At 40.8% G+C, this 27,237-nt stretch overlaps 1 protein-coding gene across 2 annotated transcripts in view; it reads right to left on the reverse strand.

Annotated features, from left to right (window-relative positions):
* Positions 1–27,237, reverse strand: part of INPP5A (inositol polyphosphate-5-phosphatase A) — a 764,365-nt gene that overhangs the window by 202,807 nt on the left and 534,321 nt on the right. For both annotated transcript variants that reach the window (XM_033942100.1, XM_033942101.1), the window contains exon 9: positions 5,753–5,837. In XM_033942100.1, coding sequence (XP_033797991.1) covers positions 5,753–5,837 — 85 coding nt within the window. The remainder of the gene's footprint in view (positions 1–5,752; positions 5,838–27,237) is intronic.

Here is a 27,237-nt window from a genome sequence, read left to right on the forward strand (position 1 = left end):
GCATATTCATTGGGGAAATCCTGAAAATCCGACTGAATTGCAGCCCTCGAGGAGGGACTTTGACACTCCTGGTGTACAGCCTTTGAACTATTAATGGTTCCTGTTAAAGCATGATAGAATGAAAACTTGCTACATTTTAGTTAAGGACACAAAAGTGGGTTAAATGGATTTTGAAAGCAAACTACCAGCAATACCTTTCTTAAACCATCTTTTGCTTTTTGTTTTACTATACCGTCTTAGAAAACACATTGAGGTCAAAACACAGCTTCAGAACTTTGCACATATAACTTATCATGTTGATATACGTACGTATGCAAAAAAGTAACATCTGTTATTTTGATGTTAGTATTTACAGATCGAACAGCTATCACCACTTTTATACATACTGTAAGTCTTGTGCTTGCCTTAGTTCTATATATTATATAACTTTAGCTACGCATAGACGGACAAGTATCAGATTTTCTGAAACCAGACGCTTTGCAGTACTGGTCTGATCATGTTTATGATCAAACTGCTGATCAACAATTCCATGGAGAGCAGAACTGCCCAGTAGCTTGGCTTCCAGAAAGCTCTCCATTTCCCGCTTCAGTGCATACACAACTATAGAATGAAATAGCCACCCCCTGTGGACTAAAACCCTCCCCTTCATGCCAGGCTAATCAACCAGGAACATCTGCTCTAACAAAGGAAGGGTAAAGGGCACCTCTGTCTGTTAAATGCATGAAATGACAGCAGCAGACACCAATATGTAGGTAGCCATACAAATTTACAGAAAGAGGTCATGACCTTTTATTAACACATATGCGTACATGAGAATTACAGAACCAAGTAAGATTTATGGAACCTAGTTTTGCTCCCCTATGTACTTAACTGAAGAAAGCTCCCTCTCAGCAGGGTAAAACTTCATACCTTGGCTTCTGAAATTCTTCAGCAATAATGTGTCCTCAAAATCAAGAGATTAGCTGCCCTGTCACAATGTAGAGAAGCCTGTGTGGTCCAGCAGGGTCACTGTGGAAAGGAGCCAATAAACTGTTTCTTCTCGGTAAATGACAGGGCAGCTTTCATTTGCTGATGCTAAGAGCGACGTGAGTAATTCAACCAAACTGACTTCTTTAGCTCCTCATAGGAAAGAAATGGAACATGGTCTCCCTTCCACTGGTTAAATCTCTCATTTATCTTTAAACGTACCATGACTCAGGCTGGTATTTCTTTGGGAATCCCGGAGAACCAGCATCCATCCCCACGCGAGTCCCGTGGACCTGGGGAGATCCCTGTGGTCATAGGGGGGGATCATGTGGACCTTCTCTTTTAGGAAATTATCCAAACCTTTTTTAAACCCTGCTAAACTAACTGATTTCACCACACGAGTTTTAATTACATGTTGTGTGAAGAAATATTTGCTCATTTGTTTTAAATTTACAACTTAGTAGCTTCACCGCATGCCCCTTAGTCCTAGCATTTTTGAAAGGCTGGGATCAAACTTGCAACCTCAGGGTCCTGAGGCAGCAGCTCTAACGAGGCTATACTCCCCTACCTATGGGTCTTTTTACTAGTTTGGCTACACAAGTAAAACTGTCATGTCAAGTAAGTTACCTGGATCTATGACTTAGTTATGCAGTGTTTTATTGTAGGCAAAAATTAATATATAGACTAACAAATTATTCAAGCCAAAAACCTGTGAGTTTGCAGACTGTTGTGCATACTTTATGGTGGAACAACTCACAAGGCTTGTCACAAATATGTAATCAAATATAAGAACACTGAAAACGATTTGATAACCCGTATTTTGATGCTAGAAGGCAAATATCTGTGAGCCAGTTGATTAGAGAGAACACTGAACAGATTGCCGAGTCCTTGACTTAAAAGTATGTTGCCTTTGTTTCCGTTTCTAGCATTTTCTTCTCTTTTCCTGTTCTTTTTGGGAATCTATACATATGAAGCCTAAACTACTCAATTTCTCCTTCTCACCTTCAAAATTTTTCTGCATACCTATCAAATAAGATTAACCTCTGTTCGCCTGACACTGCTATCCTAGCATACTACACACCATTTAAGAGATAGGAATTACTAGACAGGATGCTGAGTTAACAGATATGAGAGGTTACTGAATCTGAACATAGCAATAGATAGATGGACTGCATTAAATCTGATAGCTATACACTCACCTTCCTTCCTCTTGTATTACACTATCCCTATACCACCCAAAACTATAGAAATCAAATGGTCTCCAAGTTATACAATAAACATATCAGGGCTGTAGCTTTATTGAAGAATGAGTCAGGCTCTCCAAAGTAATCTTAAAAATAAGAATACAATAAACTCTGTTATTCAGCACCCACGGGCACCTCATTCTCTTCCTCTTCTATCATCCCCCTCCATCCCCACTTATAGGTCCAACATCTGTTTGGTCTAAGTCACTTTCTCTCCCCCATTCACCCCCCAGTTTCCCCCTGCTGGACCCTCCCCCCCACATTTTTGGCCAGTCAGTGCTGAAAGCAGGCTGCTTGCAGCCAGCCCCACAGGGCCTTTCCTCTGCCATGTTGGAAGTGATGCATCAGAGAAAAGGCCCTGCAGCAGCCTGTTTTCAGCACTGACCGGCTGCTGCTGCTGCTGCTTAGGGTAAGGGAGGAAGAGATGGGTGGGGGGGAAGGTTTTGTGGCTCAGGACCACTGCCATTGCTTTGGAGAAGGAGGGGAGGTTCACGGCTCAGGACCAATGCTGCTGCTTCGGAGCTGGAAGGAGGGAGGGAAGGAAGGGGGGCTGGGGATTTACGGCTCAGAACTGCTACCGCTCTTCAAGCCTGGAGGCAGGGGGTTTGTGGCTCAGGACCGCTGCTGCTGCTTCGGATATGGAGGGAGGAGGGTTCATGGCTCAGGGCCTCTGCCCAAGCTGCTTCGGGGCTGGAGGGAGGGGGCAGGTTCGTGGCTCAGGACTGATGCTGCTGCTTTGGGGTATTTTTTTTTTTTTTTTGCTGGCTGGCTGGCTGGGTGAGAATACTGGTTGCTTGAGCACTAGTTAATCAGAATTCTACTGTAGTATGCTGCATTCAATATAACTTAAGAAATACACTGAAAATAGCTCTGTCAGTGGCAGAGTTACCCTTTTCCAAGTAATCAATATACTGTAAGATCAATGCAATGGTTAACAATTTGTTAAGTTATTTCCACAAAATAATACCAGAGGCATGAATCATCTAACATTACAGGCATGTAAAAAAGAAATGGAAACTATATAGAAACCATTATAACACTGAAATTTAATTGTCTTGTTAAGAGGAGGTTATTGAGACAACAGTAAATAGAATAGGATAAACCAACTCCATTCTGCTTAAAATTTTCATCACCAAAGTACGTACTTATGGAAAGTGGCTGCTTAACAAATAAAGTTAAACTATTACTACAGTAATTAATCATTTCTATAGCGCTACTAGGCATACGTAATGCTGTATCAGCATTTAGCAGTACTGGGTGTATAAATATACCTCCAAGAAATGATCACAACACCACTCGTGCACAGTTAGGCCTAGTGATCCCACACTTAACCCTGCTTCCTGCTATGCATATGAGTTTTAAGTGTGTAGCCCACTATATTTGCATAGAATTATGCAAATAACTGGTGCAAATATTTAAAAGACACTTATGCAGCTGGGGCCCTTTAATTTTATCATCCTTACAATCTATGCAAAAAATGTCATTGCAGTAATATTCAAAATCATTAAACATTCCAGTCTGGTACATCAAAGGATATATATATAATAATAATAATAATAATAACTTTATTCTTATATCCCGCCTGTAATCTTGCGACTTCTAGGCGGTTTACAATAAACTAAACTGTAAATACAATCAAGAGAAGTTTTACATACAGCGAATTAGAGAGTATAGCAGTGTATATCTCGTACAACTACTTAAAGAGTATAGCATTGTACATCTGATAACATTAGTAATGTTAACGTCAGTTTGTGTGTTGCAAGGCCAGGAAGCACCAAGTTGTTTACACAGAAGTAGAAATATTCTGTAAGTTCATATATATATATTATTTTTTTATTTTTTTATTTTTTGAGGGGAGGGTACTTTCCAATTTGCATTTCATCAAATACATGTATTGGTGAATTTCTTAATTGCTTTCTATTGAACAGCCCCAGAAGATGATACACTGGAAGTATAAACTTGGGGGGGAGGGGGTGTTTAATGGCAGTGCTGTGACTTGGATAAGCTGGGTCTACAAAAACAGCACTCACAACACTTTTCTTAAGAGATTTGCTACATCACTTAGGTAAAAAGGGTCCTTTTACCAAAATGCAACAAGTGCTAACACAAACCTACCACATATTTAAAAGGCTTACCACGGGACATGCGCTGGCATCCTATAGTAAAATGGGCAATTTGTATGCTGAAAAAATATTTTACATTTGGGGTGGAGAGTAGGTGTAACAGTGCTAATCAGTGTGGGGATATTGCTGTCTGCTGATTAGCCCAGGGTTAGCGCAGAAGCCCTTACCACCTACAACATGGGAGGTAATATTTTTAATGGCCACGTACTAATTGTGAAATTAGCACTTGGCCATTAATTCCAAATATGGGGATATCTGTCTATTTCAAATGCCCTTCACTATTGAAAAAGTGACAATGAAATAGCACCCTGTACTGTAGAGGACTCATACTCAGTTTAGGAACAGTGCATAGCATTCATATTGGACGAGATATAACTCAGCATTTCTTTGGGATGTTTTACGAAACATCCCACAGCACACCTGCTTTTCTTAAAGTCTCTACCATCTCATGAAGAGATGAGCCTATTACAGTTTAGGCCTTAAATCTGATACTGCAAACTATAACCTGTTCTCAGCCAAGAGCTTTATGTTTAAATTTAGTTTAGGATGAGTTCTCATTTACCATTTCAGATGGATGAAATAAGAATGGATTGAGGCAATCCATGCTTTATGAATGTGCTTATTATCCCCAAATGTAGCAAAATGCTACTAAAAATAGCCCTTGGAGCAAGACTTCTGGCCAGCCCAAAAGCTTTCTTCTAATTTAAGAATGGGTGCGGTGAGAAGTTCTTTTTCATATACACTTCTCCCTCCGTATTTACAGTTTCAGCGTTCGTAGTTTCGAATATTCACGGTTTTTTGGCTTGCTGGCTCCTCTCCCAAATGATTTCGTCCCAGAGTCATCCTTCAGCATGCAGATAAAAAAAGCAAAAAAACAGTTGCCCGGGTTGAGATCTGAGAATGGGAAAGTGTGGATTGGAGAGGAAACGCACAGGACAGTGAGGAGCAGAGCACCTGAGGGGGCTATGGGATTCACCAGAGCGGGAGAGCTGCATAGACCGCGGTCAGGAGCCTTCTGCAACCCGCGATCTGGGCTGGGGCATGTGCATCGGGTGCACAGGCTTGTGTTGCCATGCACCCCAGCCACTCCGCCTTGTTTGTAAACATTTCACCCCCTTCACTGGCCGCTGCATTCCAGAAAAGTGAGAGGACATAACTGAGTTCTGAGTCTGGGCAAGTACCTAGAAAAGTTATTCGTGATTTTTCCGTATGCACGGCAGGCTCTGCCCCTAACCACCGCGAATATGGAGGGAGGAGTGTATTCACCATTTGCCGACTCAGAGACATCTTTTCTCCTGCCTTCAATCTCAATTTCATAGCATTTTTAGCAGTGCAGTGGTGCTGTGGTCCAGTGTTAATACGATACGGTGGTAGAAAGATGTCCTAGCATAAGTTATGAAACAAATTAGAAAATCCTACCTCAATTACAGATTTTAAATCCAGACGAAAGTTAAAATCTCCAAAAATGAAGTACGGAACTCTCTCATACCGGTGATCTGTAATACTGAAAACATATGAAGGAGTCATATAAATTACTGAAGTTACCCATCTAATATAGATTTTAGTAATATCAGTACAGATGTTAGAATAATTCTAATACAGTAGTACATATTTCAAAATTATATTTCAAGTACAATAGGTATAAAATTAAAGTTAGTTGCTTTCAAACTTAATATAAAATCTATTGTGTTTCCAATAATAATACTGAGTTATTTGGGAGTCCTAAATCATAAGTTAAAGTAAATAAATAAATATTTAAAAAATTAAGCACAGAAAAGGCTAGCTCTATTTTACCGAATGAAAAGTTAAGGGTAACCGTCCAACTCACTATCTTCCTCTTCTATGAAACCGCGCTAGCGGTTTTTAGCGCAGAGAGAGCCGCACTGAATGGCCCGCACTGCTCCCGACGCTCATAGAAACTCAATGAGCGTCGGCAGCAGTGCGGGCCATTCAGTGCAGCTCCCCGCGCTAGAAACTGCTAGCGCAGTTTCATAGAAGAGGGGGTATACCTGGAAAAGAAAAAAAAAATGCATACATTCAGAATTACAAAATATAATGTGTGTCCCATTGTTGGGCAAGAAACACACAGCTCCACCACCTGTATATGTCTAAATTACTGCTTTGCCTCATTGAATTATGCTATACTCCACTTATTTACCTCTATTCTATGGATAACAACGAGGCAAACAAGAAGTGTAACAGGAGAGAACAATTAAAGACTACTGATCAAAAAAACAACTGTAGTACAGGAAAGGTGTCTGCCAATTTCTACTCATCGATAGGTCTTCAATATTTCAAAATCCATACACATTTTTTTCCCTAGGTGGCCAATATTGTCAATTTAAAATATTTGGTTAGAGGAACAGCAGCTTTGCAGGACATTTATATGTGCATCCACTGATGTGATAAAAAACCAAGTGAGATAGTACAGGCGATGCAGGAGAAACTTTGTTGAAGAGTTGCAGAGCTTCTGCTAGTAGCCTTCGCGAGGGGGAGGGGGAACGGGTTCCCTGCCACTAAATTGATTGCGGCAGGGAGATTTCCTTGCTGCGATCAGCTCAGCAGCAACCCGATTCTCTAACTGGCGCTTATGACATAGACATTGGTTAGAGAATCGTACTGCTAGGCGATTCTATATAGGACGCCCATGTGCGAATCTGAAAAGCCGCTTAGGTGGCTTCTGAGACCGCGTGTTCTATATAGAATCTGGCCCTTAGACCTGGTTTTACATCGTCTAAATCATAACGGATAAGTTCCAGCCAGCCAGCCTTATAAAACTTTTGATTATCCATGCAGTACGACTAAGTTTAGGTTGGCCCACATCCTACCCTCCCCACTTCTTCAAAAATGCCCCTTTCTGCTCTGGGTGTACAGCAGGATTTAGAAACCTAAAAAGTCTCTGGATACATCTAAAAACCTGTTTTGATTATCAGCACTTGGACGACCTGTCTTTTAGGTCATCCAAGTGCTGACTTGGGTAGGTATTTAGACGTATTTTTGTTTTGATTATGAGCCCCATAAGCACTAAGCGCTATTCTATAGATGGTGCTCCAAGTTTGGCACTGTTTACAGAATGCCACTTAGTGTTGGGATCCATGCGAAATTTTGGACTCAGCTGAATCCTGGTGTAAATCCTCATGCCTTAAATAGGCGCAGATCTGACATCCTCTATATCACTGCCCGTAAATTCTAGGAGTGCCCCAGACCCACTCATGCGTAACGTGATCATTTATTTTTTTTTTCATCAAAATGGGACATCTATTAATTGTCAGTCCCGCCCCCCCAATCCTGCCCTAGACCCGCCCCAATTTATTCCATTCATTTTTCATGTACACATAATATCTTATTAATTCATAATGGTAACCATAAAATTTTAAAAAATACAAAGTACACTATACACAGAGAAAATGTTAAATTATTTATATTTGGGGGGGTTCAACGATGTTTTGGCAGATGACTTTAAAATATGCAATGTCACCTCAATAACTATAGAAAAATAGACAAATATAGTGCAACATATAGACAGCAGATATAAAGTCTCAAAACTGATATATTTTGATCACTAAATTGAAAATAAAATCATTTTTCCTACCTTTGCTGTCTGGTGATTTCATGAGTCTTTGGCTGTGTTTCCTTCTGACTGCGCATCCTTTCTTTCATTTCTTTCTTTCTTTACTCAGGCCCAACAATTGTCCCTTTCTATTCCCTCCCTCCTTCCTATGTCCTTAGTGCCCCCAGTGCCTCCTTCCCATGTCCTTAGTGCCCCTTTCCATATCCTTAGTGCCTCTTCCTATGTCCTTAGTGCCTCCCGTGCTCCATCCTATATTCTTAGTGCCCCCAATGCCTCCTTCCCATGTCCTTAGTGCCTTCAGTTCCTCCTTCCTATATCCTTAGTGCCCCCTCCCTTGCCAAAGCAAGCCTGTCTGCCTACTTCCCCCTCACTGCCTTCCAGCCTTTGTCCCACTCCCTCCCCCGAAGCCAGCCAGCCTCCCTCCCTCCCTGCTGCGCCGAATATGAGAAAGCTGAACTGCAGGACTCCTGCCTATTGGTTTGCCTCCCTCGCTCTGAAGCCTGGCTGGCTCCCTCCCTCCCTCCAAAGTCTATCTGATTCCTCTGCTCCCCTCTCCTTCTGATCCACTGACGCCGCCCACTGCTACTTCCTGCCCTTGCCGCGACCGCAGGAAAGGCATATCCAAGCGCCGTCCAGCTGTCCAATAGGGAAAGGGACCTGGGGATGCTGTAGGATGAAGTAGGGATGCTGGAAGAGCCCAGGTGTACTGCCAAAGCTGGCACCGTTCAGCCAGAACACCCCTCCTTCCAAATATCCAGGCCTCGGACCGAAATCCACAAGCAGAAGCCAGGAGCTGTGAGGAACACATCCATGCAGCCTGCTGGAGATAGAATATACTGGTTGGCCAGGAGGTTGTGCATCCAATATATATGAGGACAACTCAGTGCTCTCTATCTGCACCTTCTGGTTGATGGACGTAATCCCACTAGTCTCTGGATTCATCTGCTGTTGATGACAAGGAATGTTGTGATGCAGGAACCATGAGTGCTCCCTCCAAAGTTCGGGCTGCTTCCTCCTGATTCTCTCATGGAGTTGTTTCAACATTTTCAGATCCAAGTTTCCAAGTTTTATCCAAGTTTATTACAAAAATTTGATTAATCGCCTATCACATTTCCTAGGCGATGTACAATCTCATTAAAAATCAGTTGGGGAGACAAATATAACAAACAATATAATTACAGACATCGCTATACATAATTTCTACATATCATTTCAAAGCTAAGGAAGGTTTTTTAAAGGGTTACAATCATTATTAATTTAATTTAATTACATTAAGGAAAAAACAATAGGAAGGGTAACAAATAAAATTTATATTTAATATATAGAATAAAAAGTAAAAAAGTTTTAGAATATAAAATTTATACATTAAAAGCATCATTAAAAAGGAAGCTCTTAAGTTTGGATTTAAATTTATCTAGGTTCCTTTCCTCTCGAAGAAAAAGTGGGAGATCATTCCAAGATTGAGGAGCTGTTATTGAGAACATGGTGTGACGCCTTGTATTGATAACTTTCAGTGAGGGTATTGCCAATAAGTGTTGATCCTGCGATCTTAACTGTCTCGAAGTACGATAAGGAATTAAAACTCTCTCTATAAAAGCGGGGGTTTTAAATAATAATGATTTAAATGTAAGCAGACATTTTAAATAAGATTCGGTGTGTAACTGGGAGACAATGTGCTTTTTTGAGAAGTGGAGAGACGTGATCGAATTTTTTGGCTTTGTAAATTATTTTAACAGAGGCGTTCTGGATAATTTGCAGACGTCTGATTTCTTTCTGCGATATACCTTTAAATAAAGCGCTACAATAATCAATTTTGGAAATTACTAATGAATGAATTAAAATATTCAGAGATTTTGCACATAAAAATTTTGCCACTGAACAAATTTGTCGGAGTCGATAGAAAGTAGATTTGACCACATGACTTATGTGATCATGATACGTTAATTTATTATCAAATATCACTACGAGAATCCTAATATTGTGAGCCATGTGCAAAGGGATGCCCTTGATGGAGATGGGAGAAAGTAGTCTAGGGCAATCCTTCCATGGAAAAAGCATAGTGTTTGTTTTATTAATATTCAGGGCTAGTCTGTTGGAATCTAGCCAATGATGAATTAGATCAAGTTTTCCATTAATTGCTGTTATTTCTTGTAAATTGTTAGGATCAATTGGATGTATCAACTGAATGTCATCTGCGTATGCAAATATAGAAAATCCAATAGATTGACATAGAGTCATAAGTGGAGCAAGAAAAATATTAAATAGTAAAGGTGAAAGTATTGATCCTTGAGGTATGCCGTAGGGAAGTGAAAAATAATATGAAGATGAATTATTGAAAAAAACATTTGATGAACGGTTTTCAAAGTAAGACTTAAACCATAGCAATACTTGGTCTGTTATGCCAATAGTTTGTAACCTATTTATTAAAAGTGTATGGTCAATTGTGTCAAATGCTGATGATAGGTCGAGTGAAATTAACAATACAGAGGTATGATGATCTAAATGATACAGAATGGATGAAGTCATTCCGATTAAAGAATGTTCTGTAGAGTGATTAAGCCTAAATCCTGTCTGATTTGGATGTAAAATATTAGTTTTATCAATGTATTCTGATATTTGTTTAAAGACAATTTTTTCGGTAACTTTTGCTAAAAAAGGGATGTTAGCAATTGGTCTATAATTAGTTTTTTTCCTCAGGGCCTATCTTTTGATCTTTTAAGACAGGTCGAATTGTGGATTTTTTCCAAGCTAAAGGCATAACTCCCTGTTTTAGACTCATATGAATTAAAGCTAGTATGTGTGGATCAAATATTGAGAAATATTTCTTGAGGATGAATGGAGGGATGGATTCTGTAAAGGATCCCTTAGGATTGACAGTTTTAATTATAAGTTCAAGATCATTAAGACTGGGGAGATTAAAATTGGAACATTTTGAAGAAAATAATGAATTATCGACCTCTTCCGAGATCAGACTAGTTTGTGATTGTAATGAAAAATTTTTCCTGATGTTATTAATTTTATCTATGAAACAGTCTGTTAATTGCTGTGCTGTTGGTAGTGTTTTAATATCTTGGAGTTGATTTTTTGATTTGTTAGTGATTGATTTTAAGATATTGTACAGCATGGACGTATTTTTCGCTTGCATAATTTGTCTGGAATAATATGTTGTTTTAGCTTGAATTATTTTTTTTTTTATATAATGTTGCATATTCTATATATTTTATTGAATTTGAAGGACTTTTGTCTTTCCTCCAAATTCGTTCTAAGGAACGGAGTTGTTTTTTAATCAATTTGAGTTCAGGGTTGAACCACAGATTATTGTATTTGCGTGATGAAATATGTTTTATTTGAGTAGGAAATAATTTATCTATTAGTGACTGTGTAGTGTATATCCATTTTGTTAATGAATCGTCTAAACTTGTTGTTTCCGAATTTACTAAGTCAAGATCAAAATTTGATGTTATTAAATCTAAAGATAATTTGGTAAAATCTTTAAACTTCCTAATGTGTAGAGATTTATTGAGTATGGGTAGTGCAGATGTGTGTGATATTGTGATTAAGAAATGGTCTGACCAAGGGACAGGTTGGGATGGATGGACATAAAGGTTATTAAGTTTAGATGTAGAAGAAAGGATCATATCAATTGTATGTCCTGCTGTATGTGTTGGTGATGATATTAGAGGAGATAGATCTAGTTGATTAAAGTGAGAAAGAATATCCTTAGTATAATTATTGTTTAAATCTTCAAAGTGGATGTTAAAGTCTCCTAAGATTAGGGGATTAGTAGTCGAGGATCCGAAATCAAATAAAAGAGATTGAAGTTGAAATATATTATTGCTGTTAATAGGATAGCAATTTTGGTTGATAGTTTGTCCTTGTGGCAGAAATTCATAGTGAACAACCCCATGACTGTAAAACAAAAAAACCCTGTTAACATCACTTTGATGTTTGACCGATCTTGGTGATGTTTTGGTTCTTCATTGAGATGATTGAGCTTTGGTTTCCATGTCATAACTGTAGACCCATGTCTCATCACCAGTTATCACTTTATCAAGAAATGTTTCATCTTCATTTGCCTGCTCAAGAAGATTCTGACAGATCATGACGCAGTTGTTCTTCTGGTCATTGGTCATTAACCATGGAACAAACTTTGCCGCAACATGAGATATCCTCAACTTCTCTGATAGAATGTTGTGGCATGAACCAATGGAGATGTTGCATTCCTCTGACAATTCTCTAACAGTTAATCACTAATTAGCACACACAAAAACTCTCACTTGATCAACATGATCATCAGTTAACATTGATGTCTTCCACTTCACAAATCATCTTCCACTGATTCATGACCACTTTTGAAGTGTGAATACCATTCAAAACTTCCACGACTCATGATATGTTCCCCATAAGCCATTTTCAATATTTCATATGTTTCTATAGTGGTCTTATCCAATTTAAAACAGAACTTCACACTGTAGTGCTGCTCATTGAGGTTGCACATTATGAAAAATAGCTGATCATGAAAACACACTTTCATAAAAACTGTTGTAGCTTGGAGACGAAAACAGATATCAACAAGTGGGAAAAAGGAGATTACTCATGAGTTCTGAAGCTACTCAACACTGCCTGGTGCGTCTCAAAAGAGCTTCCCATTTGCATGCAATTCAAACTGTCTGGAACTGTTTGATCAGACCTCGCATTTGAGGTACATTTGCATCATGGAGTGATTCTGAGGCATTAGGACATTTTCTGATTTATTCTCCCTTTCTTTTAAGTGTACTGTTATTTAAATTCCATAAGTATAAATAGTCTAATTAGGCTAACCTAAGGTTATATACAAAGCTGAGTTGGCAGGCTTACCATTGGTATATACCATTTTCATGAACCACCAAAGAAAGATGTACTATCATCACAAAGCAGGAAGTTCAAAAAGAACTAAGTGATAGATCATAATAAGCAATTCATGGTTTTAAAAAATTAATTATAATTTATGCAATCAAATATCCAGATGAAGTCAACAGTAATTCAAAACATAATATCTAAAAGAGAATTGGTTCATATGTGGCAGATAAAAGCCAAATGGCCCTTTCAGTAGATACTGCGGATGGGCAGACTATCTCCTCCTCTCCCTAAGAGATCTCACTTGCCTTTCCCACACTTTCTTGTCTCCACCACCTCTACCAGAAGACTATTCCATGCATTTACCATCCTTATTGATTTATAAATTATTGTTCTCTTTAAGGTACCAGAATCAGTGGAGTGCACAATTAAATTGCTAATAGATTTCAAATTGGAGAAAATGTTTCTTCACTCAACACATAGGTTCTAGAATTTATTGAACATAAGAACAGCCACACTGAGTCAGACCAATTGTCTACCTAGCCCAGAAACCCATTGCTATAGAATGTGGTAAAAGTTGTTAGTGTCGGAAGATTTAAAAAAAGGTTTGGAGAAGTGCCTGGAAGAGAATCCAAAGAGGACTTGGAGGAAAATCTGCTGCTTATTCTTGGAATTAGCAGCATGAAATCTATGTTACTCTTTTGGGATCTTGCCAGGTACTTGAGACCTGGATTGACCACTACTGGAAACAAGATATTGGGTTTGATGGACCATCAATCAATCTCAGTACAGAAAAGCTTCTGTATTTATGTAAAAATATAAAAACTCTTCTAATACTGCAAATGTTTGCTACCATTCCTATAAAATCCAGCATAGAGTCTGCATGCTAAAAAAGCTCTCGTGGGTTTGCCAGCTTCAGTGATTCATATCCATTTTTGGCTTTGTTCAATATTTGAAATAGCTCAGAAGCAGCAAGGGGATGTTCCTGATATGACAAGAAAAGATAAAGAATCCCTTTTTAAACAAATTGATGTTTTTGAAGGTGATATCTCTGACTATTTTATGGAGAAATATTTTTTTCAAATAGACACTTCTTGCCAAGGAACTGCCACCTAGAGCTTCTAAACTAAATGAAGTATTACATAGGAACTCATAAATTCATGGATTAGGAACAAATGAATTCAGTTAATTAAACCTCTATTACCTAATTCTTGCATTTTTAAGTATAGTATGAAACATGCTTATTATGAATATTTTAAGTGGACTTGAATGGCATAGTCCTTCTGTTCCATATGAAAATCATTGTTTCCCACTGATGCTAAACGAGAGAAGCCTTTGAGGATGTGTTTTTGGCATTTCTTTAGAAATTAAATAGCATCTTTCAGTCAAACAAGATCCCAATATGCTCTTTAGAACACAGTAGCTGCTGAAGGGTAGATAGGACAATGATATGTACATTCTAAAAGGGCTATAACACAGGAATACAAAAGGAAGCAAACCTAAAAACAAATCACCACAGAGAAAACAGGGAGAGAGCAGAGACAGGTTTCTTGTCATAGCTACATTAAGGGCTCCTTTTACAAAGGTGCGCTAGGGCCTTGCGCGCGTTAAATTCCCGAGCGCACTAGCCACTACCGCCTCCTTTTCAGGAGGCGGTAGATTTTCGGCTACCGTGTGCTATAGCGCGCGGTAATTTTGTGCGTGCGCTAAAAACCCTAGCGCACCTTCGTAAAAGGTGCCCCAAATGGCAGTATCTGAATGGCAAAAATAACAAGAAGTCGAAATGAGGAAGAAAAGAACATAAGAATAGCCGTACTGGGTCAGACCAATGGTCCATCTAGCCCAGTAGCCCGTCCTCATGGTGGCCAATCCAGGTCACTAGCACCTGGTAAACAAAAGGAAATATATGTTGTCCAAGAAAAATGACAAGTCTATGAAATTATAGTAATATTGGTATAATGCTCCCTTCAGGGCAGCTCTGGATCCGGGGCCTGACCTGGCTGGAGTCCCTTGAAGGCAGTCTCCGTTGGTCCCCTCACTTAACTAGCGCTCAGTGCCTCCACTTAGGGAAAAGAAGTGTTAGTAGGTGGGTTGGCTAATAAATTAAACTGATTTATTTGAATTATGTACATGGGCCTAAACAATAAGCAAATTGTCAGGAACAGCTTTTAACAATTCCAATACTTCCACAGTTAAACAAATACTTGTACAGATAATTCAACAGCGTTTGTACACTATTCAGATATTCAAACCCCTGTTTATGGTCTCTTGAAATTCAATTCTTAGTTCAGATCCAGAATTTCCAAAACCGTTGAGACCGTTTAAGTTCTGACTTCTAGCACTGTAGTTTTAGGCTCCTGCCAAGCTTCTTAGCTTAGTCACTAGGTGGGCATGACTGTATACCTATATCTTCCCTTCCCTTTCCAATTCACCCTTGCCCAGTCCCCATGTTCTCACCCAATCCATGGAAGTTCTTAGGGGTAGGTGGGTGCTGTCCTTCCTGGCTGGTGGGCTTGTCCCTGTAGCAGCCTCCTGGTGGTTATCCCTTAGCTCTGAGGGCCTTGGCCCTCCAATGTGTTCCACCTCCACTGCTAGTCTCCAGGGAGCCTTCTCCCTTGTTGGACCCCTGGTGCCAATTGCATCCCAGCAGCCTGGCACCTATATTGGGATACTAGTGCTGATCCACACTCTGGTAGCCTTCCCCTCCTTCAACAGGAGCCTCTGGGGTATCTCCCTGCTGGGGTGTTGGTTACCAGCTCTCAATAGGGTTTGGCGATCACCAGTAGCAGGTGAAGCCTGAAGAAATTCTAAATTCAATTCCTGCAATGCCTCTGTGACAATATCCAACAGACCCATTGGCTTGAAAAGCCTGTGAACCATTGAATCATCTCCCTGGTCCAGAACCACCAAAGCATGCTGGTCACCAAACTCTGTCTGAGCTTCTGACCCCCCCCTCCCCAATGGAAATTTTGCTTTGAGAATGAAATGGCATCAAGACTGAGCTCCTTTCCTCTCAGTCCTTCTCCAACTGTCTTCCTGGTCTGTGGCCAAAACCTGGACAGGAGAACCTGAAGCTCCTAGAAATGGCTCAGCCTGTTTCCTGGAGGGCCCAGCCCTAGCCCCCATCCCCCCAGGATGGCATGTTTGTAATCCCATGACCCTCAAAAGACCAGAGGAAGCCAAGCCTGAGGACCCCGCCCCTCACAAAATGTGGAACATGGGTGCTCCCCAGCTGTCCTTCTGGTGCCAATCTGGAAAATAGGTTTATAGAGGTGTGGAACCCCCAATCTGACCCCAGAAACCTTCTGAAATGCAAATTTTATCCCCCCCAAAAAATTTTCCCCATAGGCTGCAATAGCCAATACTCATATGCATGCTTGTGCTGGGACTACCTGAGCTGCCACTGCAGCTAAGAAGAAGAGAATATGTCTGTCTCAAGAGAAGCACAGAAAATCCAGGTGTTTGCTTCCATGGGATGCCAGCCTGACCGTGGAAGTTGAGCTGAGACCTCAGCCCTCATTGTTCATATACCGATAGGGAGGAGGGGGGGGGGCATCACACTCTGGCCCTAAAGACCAACTCAGGGCCACACAACCTGCACTCAATCCTCCAGACAAAATTCAGGGAGAGCTCTGTTGTAAGGGGAATGGTCCTCAAGTGTCCTTAACCGTTACAGCAGGCTGGCTAGGTAGGTACCCTGAGAACAGAGAAGCCTACTAGCTTCAGACTTTTTCACCAAGTCTGTATCTTGCAGCCAAAGCTGTCCCAGGAGCACTGGGAACCTTTGCAGCACTAAAGCCTCAAAATCCAGGCACAAAACCCCAAAAATAAAACAAAAAAGTCATAACAAATCAGATACCTTCTGAACATGCTTGCAGAAGGGAAAAACGGGGATTAGAGCACAGCCTTCTAAGGAAAGAGGCGGCGCTTAAGAAAATGATTGATGCCTTTTGCTAAGAATATACGGGTTGAGAGTGACTACCCAACTGTTCAGGACCTCTACACCTGTTGTACTGGAAAAGATATATGGACTACACAAGTTCCATTTATGCTACTATAACATGAACTTGGAATGTACGAGTAGCTATGATAACTGTCACATCATCCAGCACAGCACAATATGAAATGCAGAACCTGGGATTTATTTCTCAAAAGGTCATTTACCTGTATTTGGTGCAAAACAATTTTAAAAATGAGGCACCCTAATTTTGAAGAAAAATACACTTGGAAAACATTGTTCATTCTGAGTGGAAAAACAGTAAAAACAAGGGTGTTTCCTCTTTTCCAGTCACCAGATATAGGACCTCTTTTATCAAGCTGACCTAAAGGTTTTTAGTGCGAGCTGGCACAGTAAATGCTCTGATGCTTATACAATTCCTATGAGTGTCAGAATATTTACCTCGCCGGTCCACGCTACAAACCACTAGCACAGCTTAATAAAAGGGTATGTGTGTGTGTGTGTGGGGGGGGGGGGATAATTTGGAAATGTATGCAGTGTATTTTTCTGTCACCCCTTGGGCATATAACAGATTAGCATGAAGGATGTTCTGACAAAGTGACAGGTGACAAAAGAATGTATTTGCACAGTTGTTAAATGCCCTAGTTTAACAAATACAGTTTTATGAGAGCCATTATTCTAATGGATTACAGCATTTACAAACTATCAAAAATACCATTACATAAACAATGACAGTACCAGTCCAACAGCAAACTCAAAAATGTAATCATTTGCCACTCAAAATCAGAATCATTAAAACAAAAAATAAAGGCTATGTCCATATTTTAATATGGCCTAAACTCTAAACCATAATACCTTTTAGTCACTACCTTACTTCTCTGCAAGAATTTTTTCCCTAGATTTTAATTACTCAGCTCTCATCATAAATCTGTTACACATGACCTGTAGTAACTCTTCTGATACTCCTGTTTCACAGAAACATGGCTTAAACCTCTCAACACACTGACAGCATGCCCTGAACTATGATTATTTAGGATTATAGAATGACACGGGGACAAAATTTGCCCCGTCCCCGCGGGAGCTAATTTTCCCGTCCCATCCCCGCGAGTTCTTTTCCTGTCCCTGCCCCATCCCTGCAAGCTCTGTCCTCATCCGCACAAGCCTTAAACACTTTAAAATCCTAAGTGTTTGAGGTCTGTGCAGTTAAGGCAAAGATTCCAGGAATGGGACAGGGGCAGTGACAAATTCATGGGGATGGGATGGGTAAATTGAGTTCCTGTGGGGACGGGGAAAAATTTGTCCCCGTGCCATTCTCTATTTAGGATAGTGCATTAATACTTGACAGGAAATTCAATTAGGGGCCTTTTGACTAAGTTGTGTTAAGCATTAATATGCACTAAACATAGCAACAAAAAAAGCCTAATACAGGATTTGCTAAAGTATTTGTTGTTATTCTTTTTTTTTTGGGGGGGGAGGGGATGACAAAGAATGGGAATGGACACAGTAATCAGCTCGCATGCATAGGAGCCAGCTCTGTGGACGCTTGAGCACTCTCAATATTGAACAAATTATTTGACTGTATTCAGGGAGAGGTAAGTTTTGTTGGGTTTAGCACCCCCCAATAAATTTTGAAACTTGGCTCCTATGCTAACACATGCACATTCCCGTCATATTGACTGCTTAGTGTATCCTTAATGCGGGAGGCCCTTAATGCCTGAAACAGGATGCAGTAAGTTCTCCTGCAGTAATTTTATTATATGGCTGCGTACTAATTCTAACATTTGTACACAGCTACGGTATTAATGAAACAGAAAAATAGCCCTTTTTGATGGCCACAGTAGAAATAGGCTGTAAAGGCCTGTGTAAGAATGCGCTAAGCCCATTTCTTAGCCAGGCTTAGTAAAAGGGTCCCTTTATTTCTTAAATCTGAGATGCTCTGTATTTTCATAGTTCAGTTTATTTAATTGATTTGCTATCTCTTGCAGGATACATCCAAAGTAATTTCCAATATCCTACCATTTTACCCAATAAAATATATATATATATATGAAAGAAGGAAAAAGAGGCATATAAACAGTTTTATGCAAAGCATAATAATATGCAAATATGAATGAAGCAAAGAGAGAGAAACAGAAACAACTACTGTACATTTGTCTGAAAATCTGAGAGAAAAAAAAAAAAGACAGGTAGAAACTAAATGAAGGTGTATTAGGTCAGTCTTGGCCCAGTTCGGGCCGCAGAAGTTCGTTTCATTGGCCAAGATCACATACCCATATTGGTCAAAAGAGTAAATCCACCTCTTAAAAGTTATTAATTGCACCTAATACATATACGTATAAAAGCACATTTATTTGGAAAATATATATATATATTTTAAAAACTATCTAAATATTCTGAGAGCAAGGGTAGGCAATTCCGGTCCTCGAGAGCCGAAGCCAGGTCAGGTTTTCAGGATATCCACAATAAATATGCATGAGATAGATTTGCATCTCAAGGAGGCAGTGCATGCAAATCCATCTCATACATATTCATTGTGGATATCTTGAAAACCTGACCTGGCTCCGGCTCTCGAGGACCGGAATTGCCTACCCCTGTTCTGGGTTTTTTTTTCTCCTTTCCTTCCTTTCTCTTTCATTTTAATTGTGAACTGCTATGAAGTCTTTTTCTAGGCCATTTGGCAGTATATCAAGTGGCATTAAAATAATAATAATTTTAAAAAATACCATATTAAGATCCAACTGTTGTTTTTTTTTTCTCACAGCTTGCCATTATTATCAAATATAATGCCAACATATGCCTAAAAATCTCTCTCTTTTAAAGCCACAAAGTAATAAGATAGATTCAAAGACCACTGACTTTCAATTGTCCCTTGCTTATTATCAATGACAAGCACTGGAAGGGGGAAAACAGCCAAATCTCAGTGGTTTGGTGGGGGAGGCAGCTGAGCATGATTCACTGGTCATGACAAGAGGCACACTGATTTGCCTGAACCATTTCTCAGGGCACTTTGTTAGGAGGATCAGCTGCATTATTCCTTTAATAGCCATGTCTAATGCAATAGCCTGGTGGGTTTTGTCCCAAGTAAAGGTATCGGCCGCAGGTCAGAAGGTAACATTCTGTTTACATGATGATTTCCTAAAGCACTTATCTCGCCTTCGGTGTGAAAGTTGACTTGGCTGATTGTGAGGGGGGCCTGAAGAATTGAGGGAATGGGGAAAAATTAGCCACACTGGGCTGGAGCTGAATGGGATTAGGTGGGAGGTCTGAGAAAGGCCTGCTGTGGCACTCAGCGGGATACCTTATTAGCCGCGTCATCGCAGTTCATTCAGGCAAACCACAACAGTGTCACCAACATTCCCACACAAAGACAAAGTTCTTCACACAGTCTATAAACATGCTTCCCCTGGCCAATTCATCCTAGCTTGACATTACTGAAAAGTTTTTTCACCCCCCCTTCCAAACAACACACACACAGCTCTGCCAAACCAGTTGAATGTAGAAGGAAGGAGGCGGGAGGATTGTCACATTTCCTGGCGAGAAACAATTCAAAGGTCAAGGATTCCTCCACAGAAAGAGCACATTTTAAATCCATACAAAAGCTGGTGGGTTAAAAATTAAAGGATATTCATATTGATCTAATTGCCTTTCCCTTTTTCATATCTATAAGGCATCTACAAAACAGAATACGTTTTTAAGATGGCAAGTCAGTCAATTATCCAATACCAGAAAAAAAATTGAATTACATTCAACCACCAATCTGCTGTCAAACTTCGTTCAAATATCACAAAGAAAATGAAGGAATAAATAACTGATACCCATCATCCCCATGATGACCATCATCTTGAGTTTTAAAGGCAAAATCTACAGAAATGGCAGAATTCTAGCATCAAGCCATTTTATGGTCGTGAAACTGAAATTTTACTGGCCTCATGAAGTTGATCAGCACCTAGTTTGTAGCCTGAGCCTAGTTTCTGAAACACAGGATTACTGAAAAAAATAAATAATGACATTAAAATAAATAAAATAAAAATACAGTTGAGCAGAACGATGACAACCATGAAGTGAGCCTGGTGGGGGGAGGGGGGAACTTTCAATTCAGCTTTTTGACTTCCGCATTTATTCACTTCTAATCTAGAATTACTTTGACCTAAAGAAGTGCATTAAAATGAGCACAATTCTCAAGCATGACATTGTATGGTGGTTTAAAATGCCTTCAAATTACGTTGAGTGAATAAGTAATTCAAAGGGAGCTGCTTGAATTGAAATAAATGGCAACTTTGCATACCTCCTGTGTGCTGGGCAAACCACTGTTCACATCAACTGGGAAAGACTGTCACACAGAACAGTAACAGCATGAAGTGAAGGTCATAGAAAGGTCACAGGAGAGGGCTTCAAGCAGCCAATAATTAATAACCAAAACAGAGGCCCTCAAATTGTTAAAAAAAGAAAAGAAAAAAACAAAACAAAACTTGAATTCATGAACAGATATATTACAATAAAAAGTGGTAATTTTATAACAGGGCACCCAGGTTAATAGAGAAGGAAGGCACTTATTTTTAGCTGATTTTATAAAGACACGTGGAGGGGCATAATCAAAAGGGACGTCTAAGTCCGTTTGCATCCAACTCGCAAGTCGTTTCAAAGTTAAAAACAGCCTAGGACACATTTTTGAAAAATACGTCCAAAATTTTTTTTGTTTCGAAAATTGTCTAATTATATGTCCTGATCATCCAAGCCGCTAAAACGTCCATTTTATACCAAATTTCCGTCCAATTTTTCATCCAAGTCAAAAAGCCTAGAACAAGCCCTGTTGGACGTGGGAGGGGTCTGCAAAGTGATGGACTGCATACCCAGACATGGCACCTGAATAATGAGGTGCCTTACAGGGCACTGCTGTGAACTTCACAAAAAGGGTGCCAAGTCATCATCTCACTACAGCTCCCTTATAGGTCATGGTGAGTCCCCCAAACTGCCTCCAGAATCCCCTAGACCAGGGGTCTGCAACCTTTAAGACATAAAGAGCCACTTGGACCCGTTTTCGAAAAGAAAAAAAAACTTGGAGCCGCAAAACCATTATAAAACAAATCTAACACTGCATATATTGTTTCTTATCTTAATGCTATATACAGGATCACTAAATTGAAAATAAAATCATTTTTCCTACCTTTGCTATTTGGTGATTTCATGAGTCTCTGGTTGCACTTTCTTCTTCTGACTGTGCATCCAATCTTTCTTCCTTTCTTTCAGCCTCCTGTATGTTTCCTCTCCTCCAGACCTCATTCTCTCCCCCCAACTTTTTCTTTCTGTCTCCCTGTTCCCCCTTCTTTCTGTCTCCGTGCCGTCCCCCAAGCCACTCGGTTTGCTGCCACCGCAATCGGGGAACAGCCCCCAAGCCACCGCCGTCCCAAGCTTTCCCTGCAGAAGTGTTGCGCTGACCAGCATTCCGCTCCCTGACGTCAATTCTGACGTAGGAGAGGAAGTTCCGGGCCAACAAAGCATTTCTCCTCATTCCATCCAGCCTGAGCCCCATCTCTCCTTGATCCAGCATTTCCCTTCTGTGTCTGTCAGAATTACCATTCCACCTATTTTCCAGCATCACCCTTCTTTGTGTCCATCTCACCTATATCCCTATCTCACCACTTTTTCAGAATCTTCATTTGTCTCTGTCCTTATCTTTACGCCATGTTCACCATTTGCCCTTTCAATGTCTTTATCTCCCACCACACACTTTTTCAGCATTACTTCTATGTCTCTATTTCACCTCCTCTTCATGTCCCCTCTGTATCTCTATCCTTATTCAGTAGGTCCTGCTTACCCTTTCTCTTCTTTGTGTCACTATCTCCATTTTCAGCTTTCCCCCCTTTTCCTTTGTTACTGCACCCTGTAGCTAGAATCTTTCCACCCTCCCTCCACTCCGGCCCAGCCCAGTATGAAATATTTCCTTTTGTTTCCCTCCCCTCTCTCTTTCTCTCTCTCTTGTGCTCCCTCACCCACGAGTCCTGCATCTGGCCCTCTCCCTTCTACCTGCACCTGGCAACACCCCCCTGCTCCGCGGCTCTCTTCAGCAACTCGTCAGCAGCAGTGATCAAGACAAGCTGCCGACATCGAGGCCTTCCCTCTACGAGTCCCGCCTTTGTGGAAAAAGGAAGTTGAAACAAGCGGGACTCGCAGAGGGTAGGCCCCGACGTCAGAAGCTGCTGCTGAGTTGCCGAAGAGAGCCGCGGAGCAGGGGATGTGGCCGGAAGCAGGTAGAAGGGAGAGGGAGATAGGAAGGCTGTAGATCTCCGGAGCATGACACCGACCCCGGCCAGGATGACTTCTTTTTCAGGCACCTTACAAGTCCAGCGTCGCGGGGGAAATAGCCATGCTGAGCAGTGAGCTCAGCACTACACAGATGAAAGCCTTGCTTGCTGATTGGTCCGGCGGGGCGGGGCCGCCGGACCAATCAGCAAGCAAGGCTTTCATCTGTGTATGTGCTGAGCTCACTGCTCAGCATGGCTATTTCCCGCCGCGACGCCGGACTTAAGCTGCATGCCTGCGTGACACACTACCGGAGCCGCAGCAAAGGTGGAAAAGAGCCGCATGCGGCTCTGGAGCCGCAGGTTGCCGACCCCCGCCCTAGACCTATTTATCTACCATCCCAATAGCTCTTATGGCTTCAGAAGCCACTTATAGGGCAGTAGAAAAGGGTTTTGGGGGTGTATAGGGGAGTGCACATGTTTAAGTATAAATGCAGTGATTACAGTGGCTTATGGGCATGGGTCCTCCTCTCCATGGGTCCCTAACCCACCCCTAAGATGACTTAAGCTGCCTCTGTGCTGGATGACTAGGCTTTCCTATGCCAGGCGGCCAGGTGATGATGGTTTGGAGGCTGAATTTTAAAGGTGTGATTAATATTTTTATGAGGGTGGGGGCATCAGTGATCACTGGGGTAGTGTGTGTGTGTGTGTGGGGGGGTCTGTTTTATGTGTTTGCAGTGCTTATCTGGTGACTTTAGGTGTTTTTTTGTGACAGACCATATTTTAAATGGTCCAAGTCACAATGTGCAAGTTCTGTCGATCCTGGGCTGTATAACTTTCGGTTATACATGCTGTATGACTAAGTCTAAGCTGGCCCACGTCCCACCCAACTCCCGCCCTTGACACTCCTCCCGAAATGCCCTGTTTAGCTTTGGTCGTTTAGCGGCACTATGTAGGCCTAGGTCGTTTAGAAATATGCCCAAAACCCATTTTTATTATCGGCACTTGGACATATTTGAGAAATGTTCGTCCAAGTGCCGACTTAAGCCAGTTTTTGGAGGTTTTTCTCTTTCAATTATGAGCCCCATAGGCACTTTATAAATTATAAGCTCATTTGAGCAAGAACTGTCTCCTTCATGACTCTACAGCGCTGCGTACGTCTGGTAGTGCTCTAGAATTAATTAGTAGTAGTAGTATTTCAATTGCAGTTTTGCACAGCTGGGCTATGGCAACATAATTTTTCTTCGTAAATATCTAAAAAAGTGTTTTCCCATTTGAAGTTCCTTTCCTCTTACACTTAGCCCAGGCAGTCTAATGATAGTCCTCCCTCTGCACACAAACAGCTGTATTTCCAGAGTGTTCTGTTCTGCCAGGGAGATCCACTGCGAGTCAAGTTTTCAATTTCAAGTTTTATTTAAAATTTGATATACAGAAGAACACCAGATTCATCTGGTGTGATATAACATTAGCTGAGCTGATGTCACCTGCTGGTAGTATTTACTGAATGATGGTGTGGGTAAAATGGGGAGGGGGGACAGAGGGTAAGGGGAATATATGAGGTGTTATCAAAGGTCTGTAGAATAAGGATTGACAATTTTATAAGAGGAGGTAAGAAAGGGTTATTAGACAGAGCTTGTAAGAAAGAAAAATGATTAGGGAGGTTTCTAAGGTGATAGGGTGGAGCAGTCACGTGATTGGTTGGATGTTGTGGCAGGCTGGAGTGAATTCTGTGAGGAAAGAGGAACAGTAGAGTAGTCTCTTCAGGAAAAGATTATCCCTCCCTCCCATTTGTGCTGGAGTTATGTTTTGTGTCAGTGTTGTGGGGTGGGGGTGTACAAGTTATATGTCGACTTGGGTGGGTTTGGTGGAGCTTATGGGGTTGGGGGTAGGTGGTCGCAACTTTGGGTGGTGTGGAAAATGGGGTCTGGCCCAGTTGGATCTGGGAGATGAGCAGTTAATAAATAAATAAATGTAACACTCGTATGCGATACCGCTACGAGGGGAAGCATGGCCTTGCATCACCATGGGTCATGTTTACGGGGAGGGGAAGCATGGACTTGCATCACTGTGGGTCATGTTTGGGGGAATGTTATAAGTTTAAAGACTTAACGGGAGCTAGTTTCGACACCGAATAGCTTCTGGGGGGTTTGTTGGTTTTTGGACACGGATTGTATTGTAAGTAGAGATAATATTCAGATTAATAAAGCTGCGGCCAAATATTTATTCCAATAAAATTGAGTTGTGTGATTATTGACTGATGGTGATTAGCTTTCAGTTGCAGGTGACGGGAATGCAAATGTTAATATTACGTTTAAAAAAACCTGTCTGAGCAGTGTACAATGTGAGAACTATTAAAAACAAGGGGATAACATTAAAACCAAGAGACTTTAATGACATATAGGGCTCCTTTTACTAAGGTGCACTAGCGGTTTTAGCGCATGCTAGCTGAAAAATTACCGCCTGCTTAAAAGGAGGCAATAGTGGCTAGTGTGCGCGGCATTTTAGTGTGTGCTATTCCGCGCGTTAAGGCCCTAACACACCTTTGTAAAAGGAGCCCATGGAAACATAATGATAAGGGGAGAAGTACAATCTATGACAGGAAAGGGAGACATAAATGGTTAGTACATGAGGAGGTGGGAGTCAATCTTTTTTAACCAATTGTCTTCTGTCCAGAGCATGCCAGATAAATCATGCCCAAGTAAAGGCTCATAAAAGCATGTGAGCATGGCTACATTTAACATGGCAGCAAGATGAACCACAAAGTTGTACACTGGAGCATTCATCTGGGCGGGGGACAGATGTGGCATCAATGGGCCAGCCTTACAATCCAACAGGAATGGTTTATCTTATCAAGTGCATCTTTAGAATGTTGTGCTGGACCTACTGATCAACAACTTCCGGGAAGCCCTTGAGGCACATCTTATTAAAACTGACTAATTTGGAACTACTATGGTGTTTTACATGATGCGTATTAGTATGTGTGTGTGGGGGGAGGGGGGGCTTGAGTATGGTAGAGGCACCTGAGCCCAGATAAGCACGCATATGAGAACAGCAGACAGATAACATGTTTGTGGACCACTGAAAATGAGACTGAGACCTACACTGAGCAGTGACCTTGATGCATATGCCTAGCTGGAGCACGGCATGTATGGCATGGTGAATGACCGTGGCTGAAAAACCATATGGCCTAGCTGAAGAAGGGAAAGCAAGGCGAGCTAAGATGTCAGAGAACTATGACCTATCCCCCTAGCTGGTGCAAGGTGGGGAGTGGTTTGATTGAATAAAGCTGTGCCTATTATCCCACAAATTTTACCTTAATTCCTAGGTCTGTTGTATTATTATTTGAAAATGTTCCAAAGTGTCACCTGTCATGTCTATGTTACCAATTTTTGAGGCCTTACACTATACATTAAGGATGATTTCTAAAACATGCTGATATCTTATGATATGGTCAGTCATCAATGTTTACTTCTAAAATTGCAGGAGATAATTAAACACTTTTATCTAATTGAACTCATTCAGACTCTACTTAAGAACCATCATTTCAATGTAAAAGCAGATAGAAAGCAGTCATTGGTGTAAACAGAGGCATGGCTTTCCACAATTTATTTCTAACTAATAATCATCCAATCCACTTGGACTTTTTATCTATATAAATGCAAAAGGGAATGGGAATTGAAATAGTCCTGGGAACACAGGAGATTTAGGTGACTTGCCCAGAGTGAACTGAACTCAGTTTCCCTGGTTCTCACTAACCATCAGGCTACTCCTTCATTCCATGCCTTTTCAGTGACAACCCAAGGCACAAATTTCCACAGCACTGAAATGACCTTGATGACCACCTTAAACAGCTATAAATGATTTCCTGTTGATCTCCTCTAATATTGTGGACTAAATATCTAATAATTGTTTTTCCTGATTTTATGATTTATTATGTTATATTGATCTATTCAAGCTGTATGTATTTCGCTCGATTGAAATTTGAAAATTGCATAAAATAAACAGCAATAAATGGAAATCAACTAGGCGGTCTTCCTTTTAAGACCCAAGTATATATCTTCTATTTAAGAAAGAAGAACACAATGTGGGAACTCCACAATGCTGTAGCTTAAAATTGGCCTACTGCTCAAACACAGTCTGTATAGAACATATAGTGCTCATAGAGTGCTATAAAATCGTGCATGAGTATAAAAAGCACAATTGGGAGCAAATGTCAGTTGTGTCAGCTCACTATTGCTCACCAGTGAAATGTGCGCTCCGCATGGTCATGTCTGTACATTCAAAAAAATACTTTACCCAA

The sequence above is a fragment of the Geotrypetes seraphini genome, chromosome 4, assembly GCF_902459505.1.
Source record: "Geotrypetes seraphini chromosome 4, aGeoSer1.1, whole genome shotgun sequence".
NCBI classification, from domain to species: Eukaryota; Metazoa; Chordata; class Amphibia; order Gymnophiona; family Dermophiidae; genus Geotrypetes; species Geotrypetes seraphini.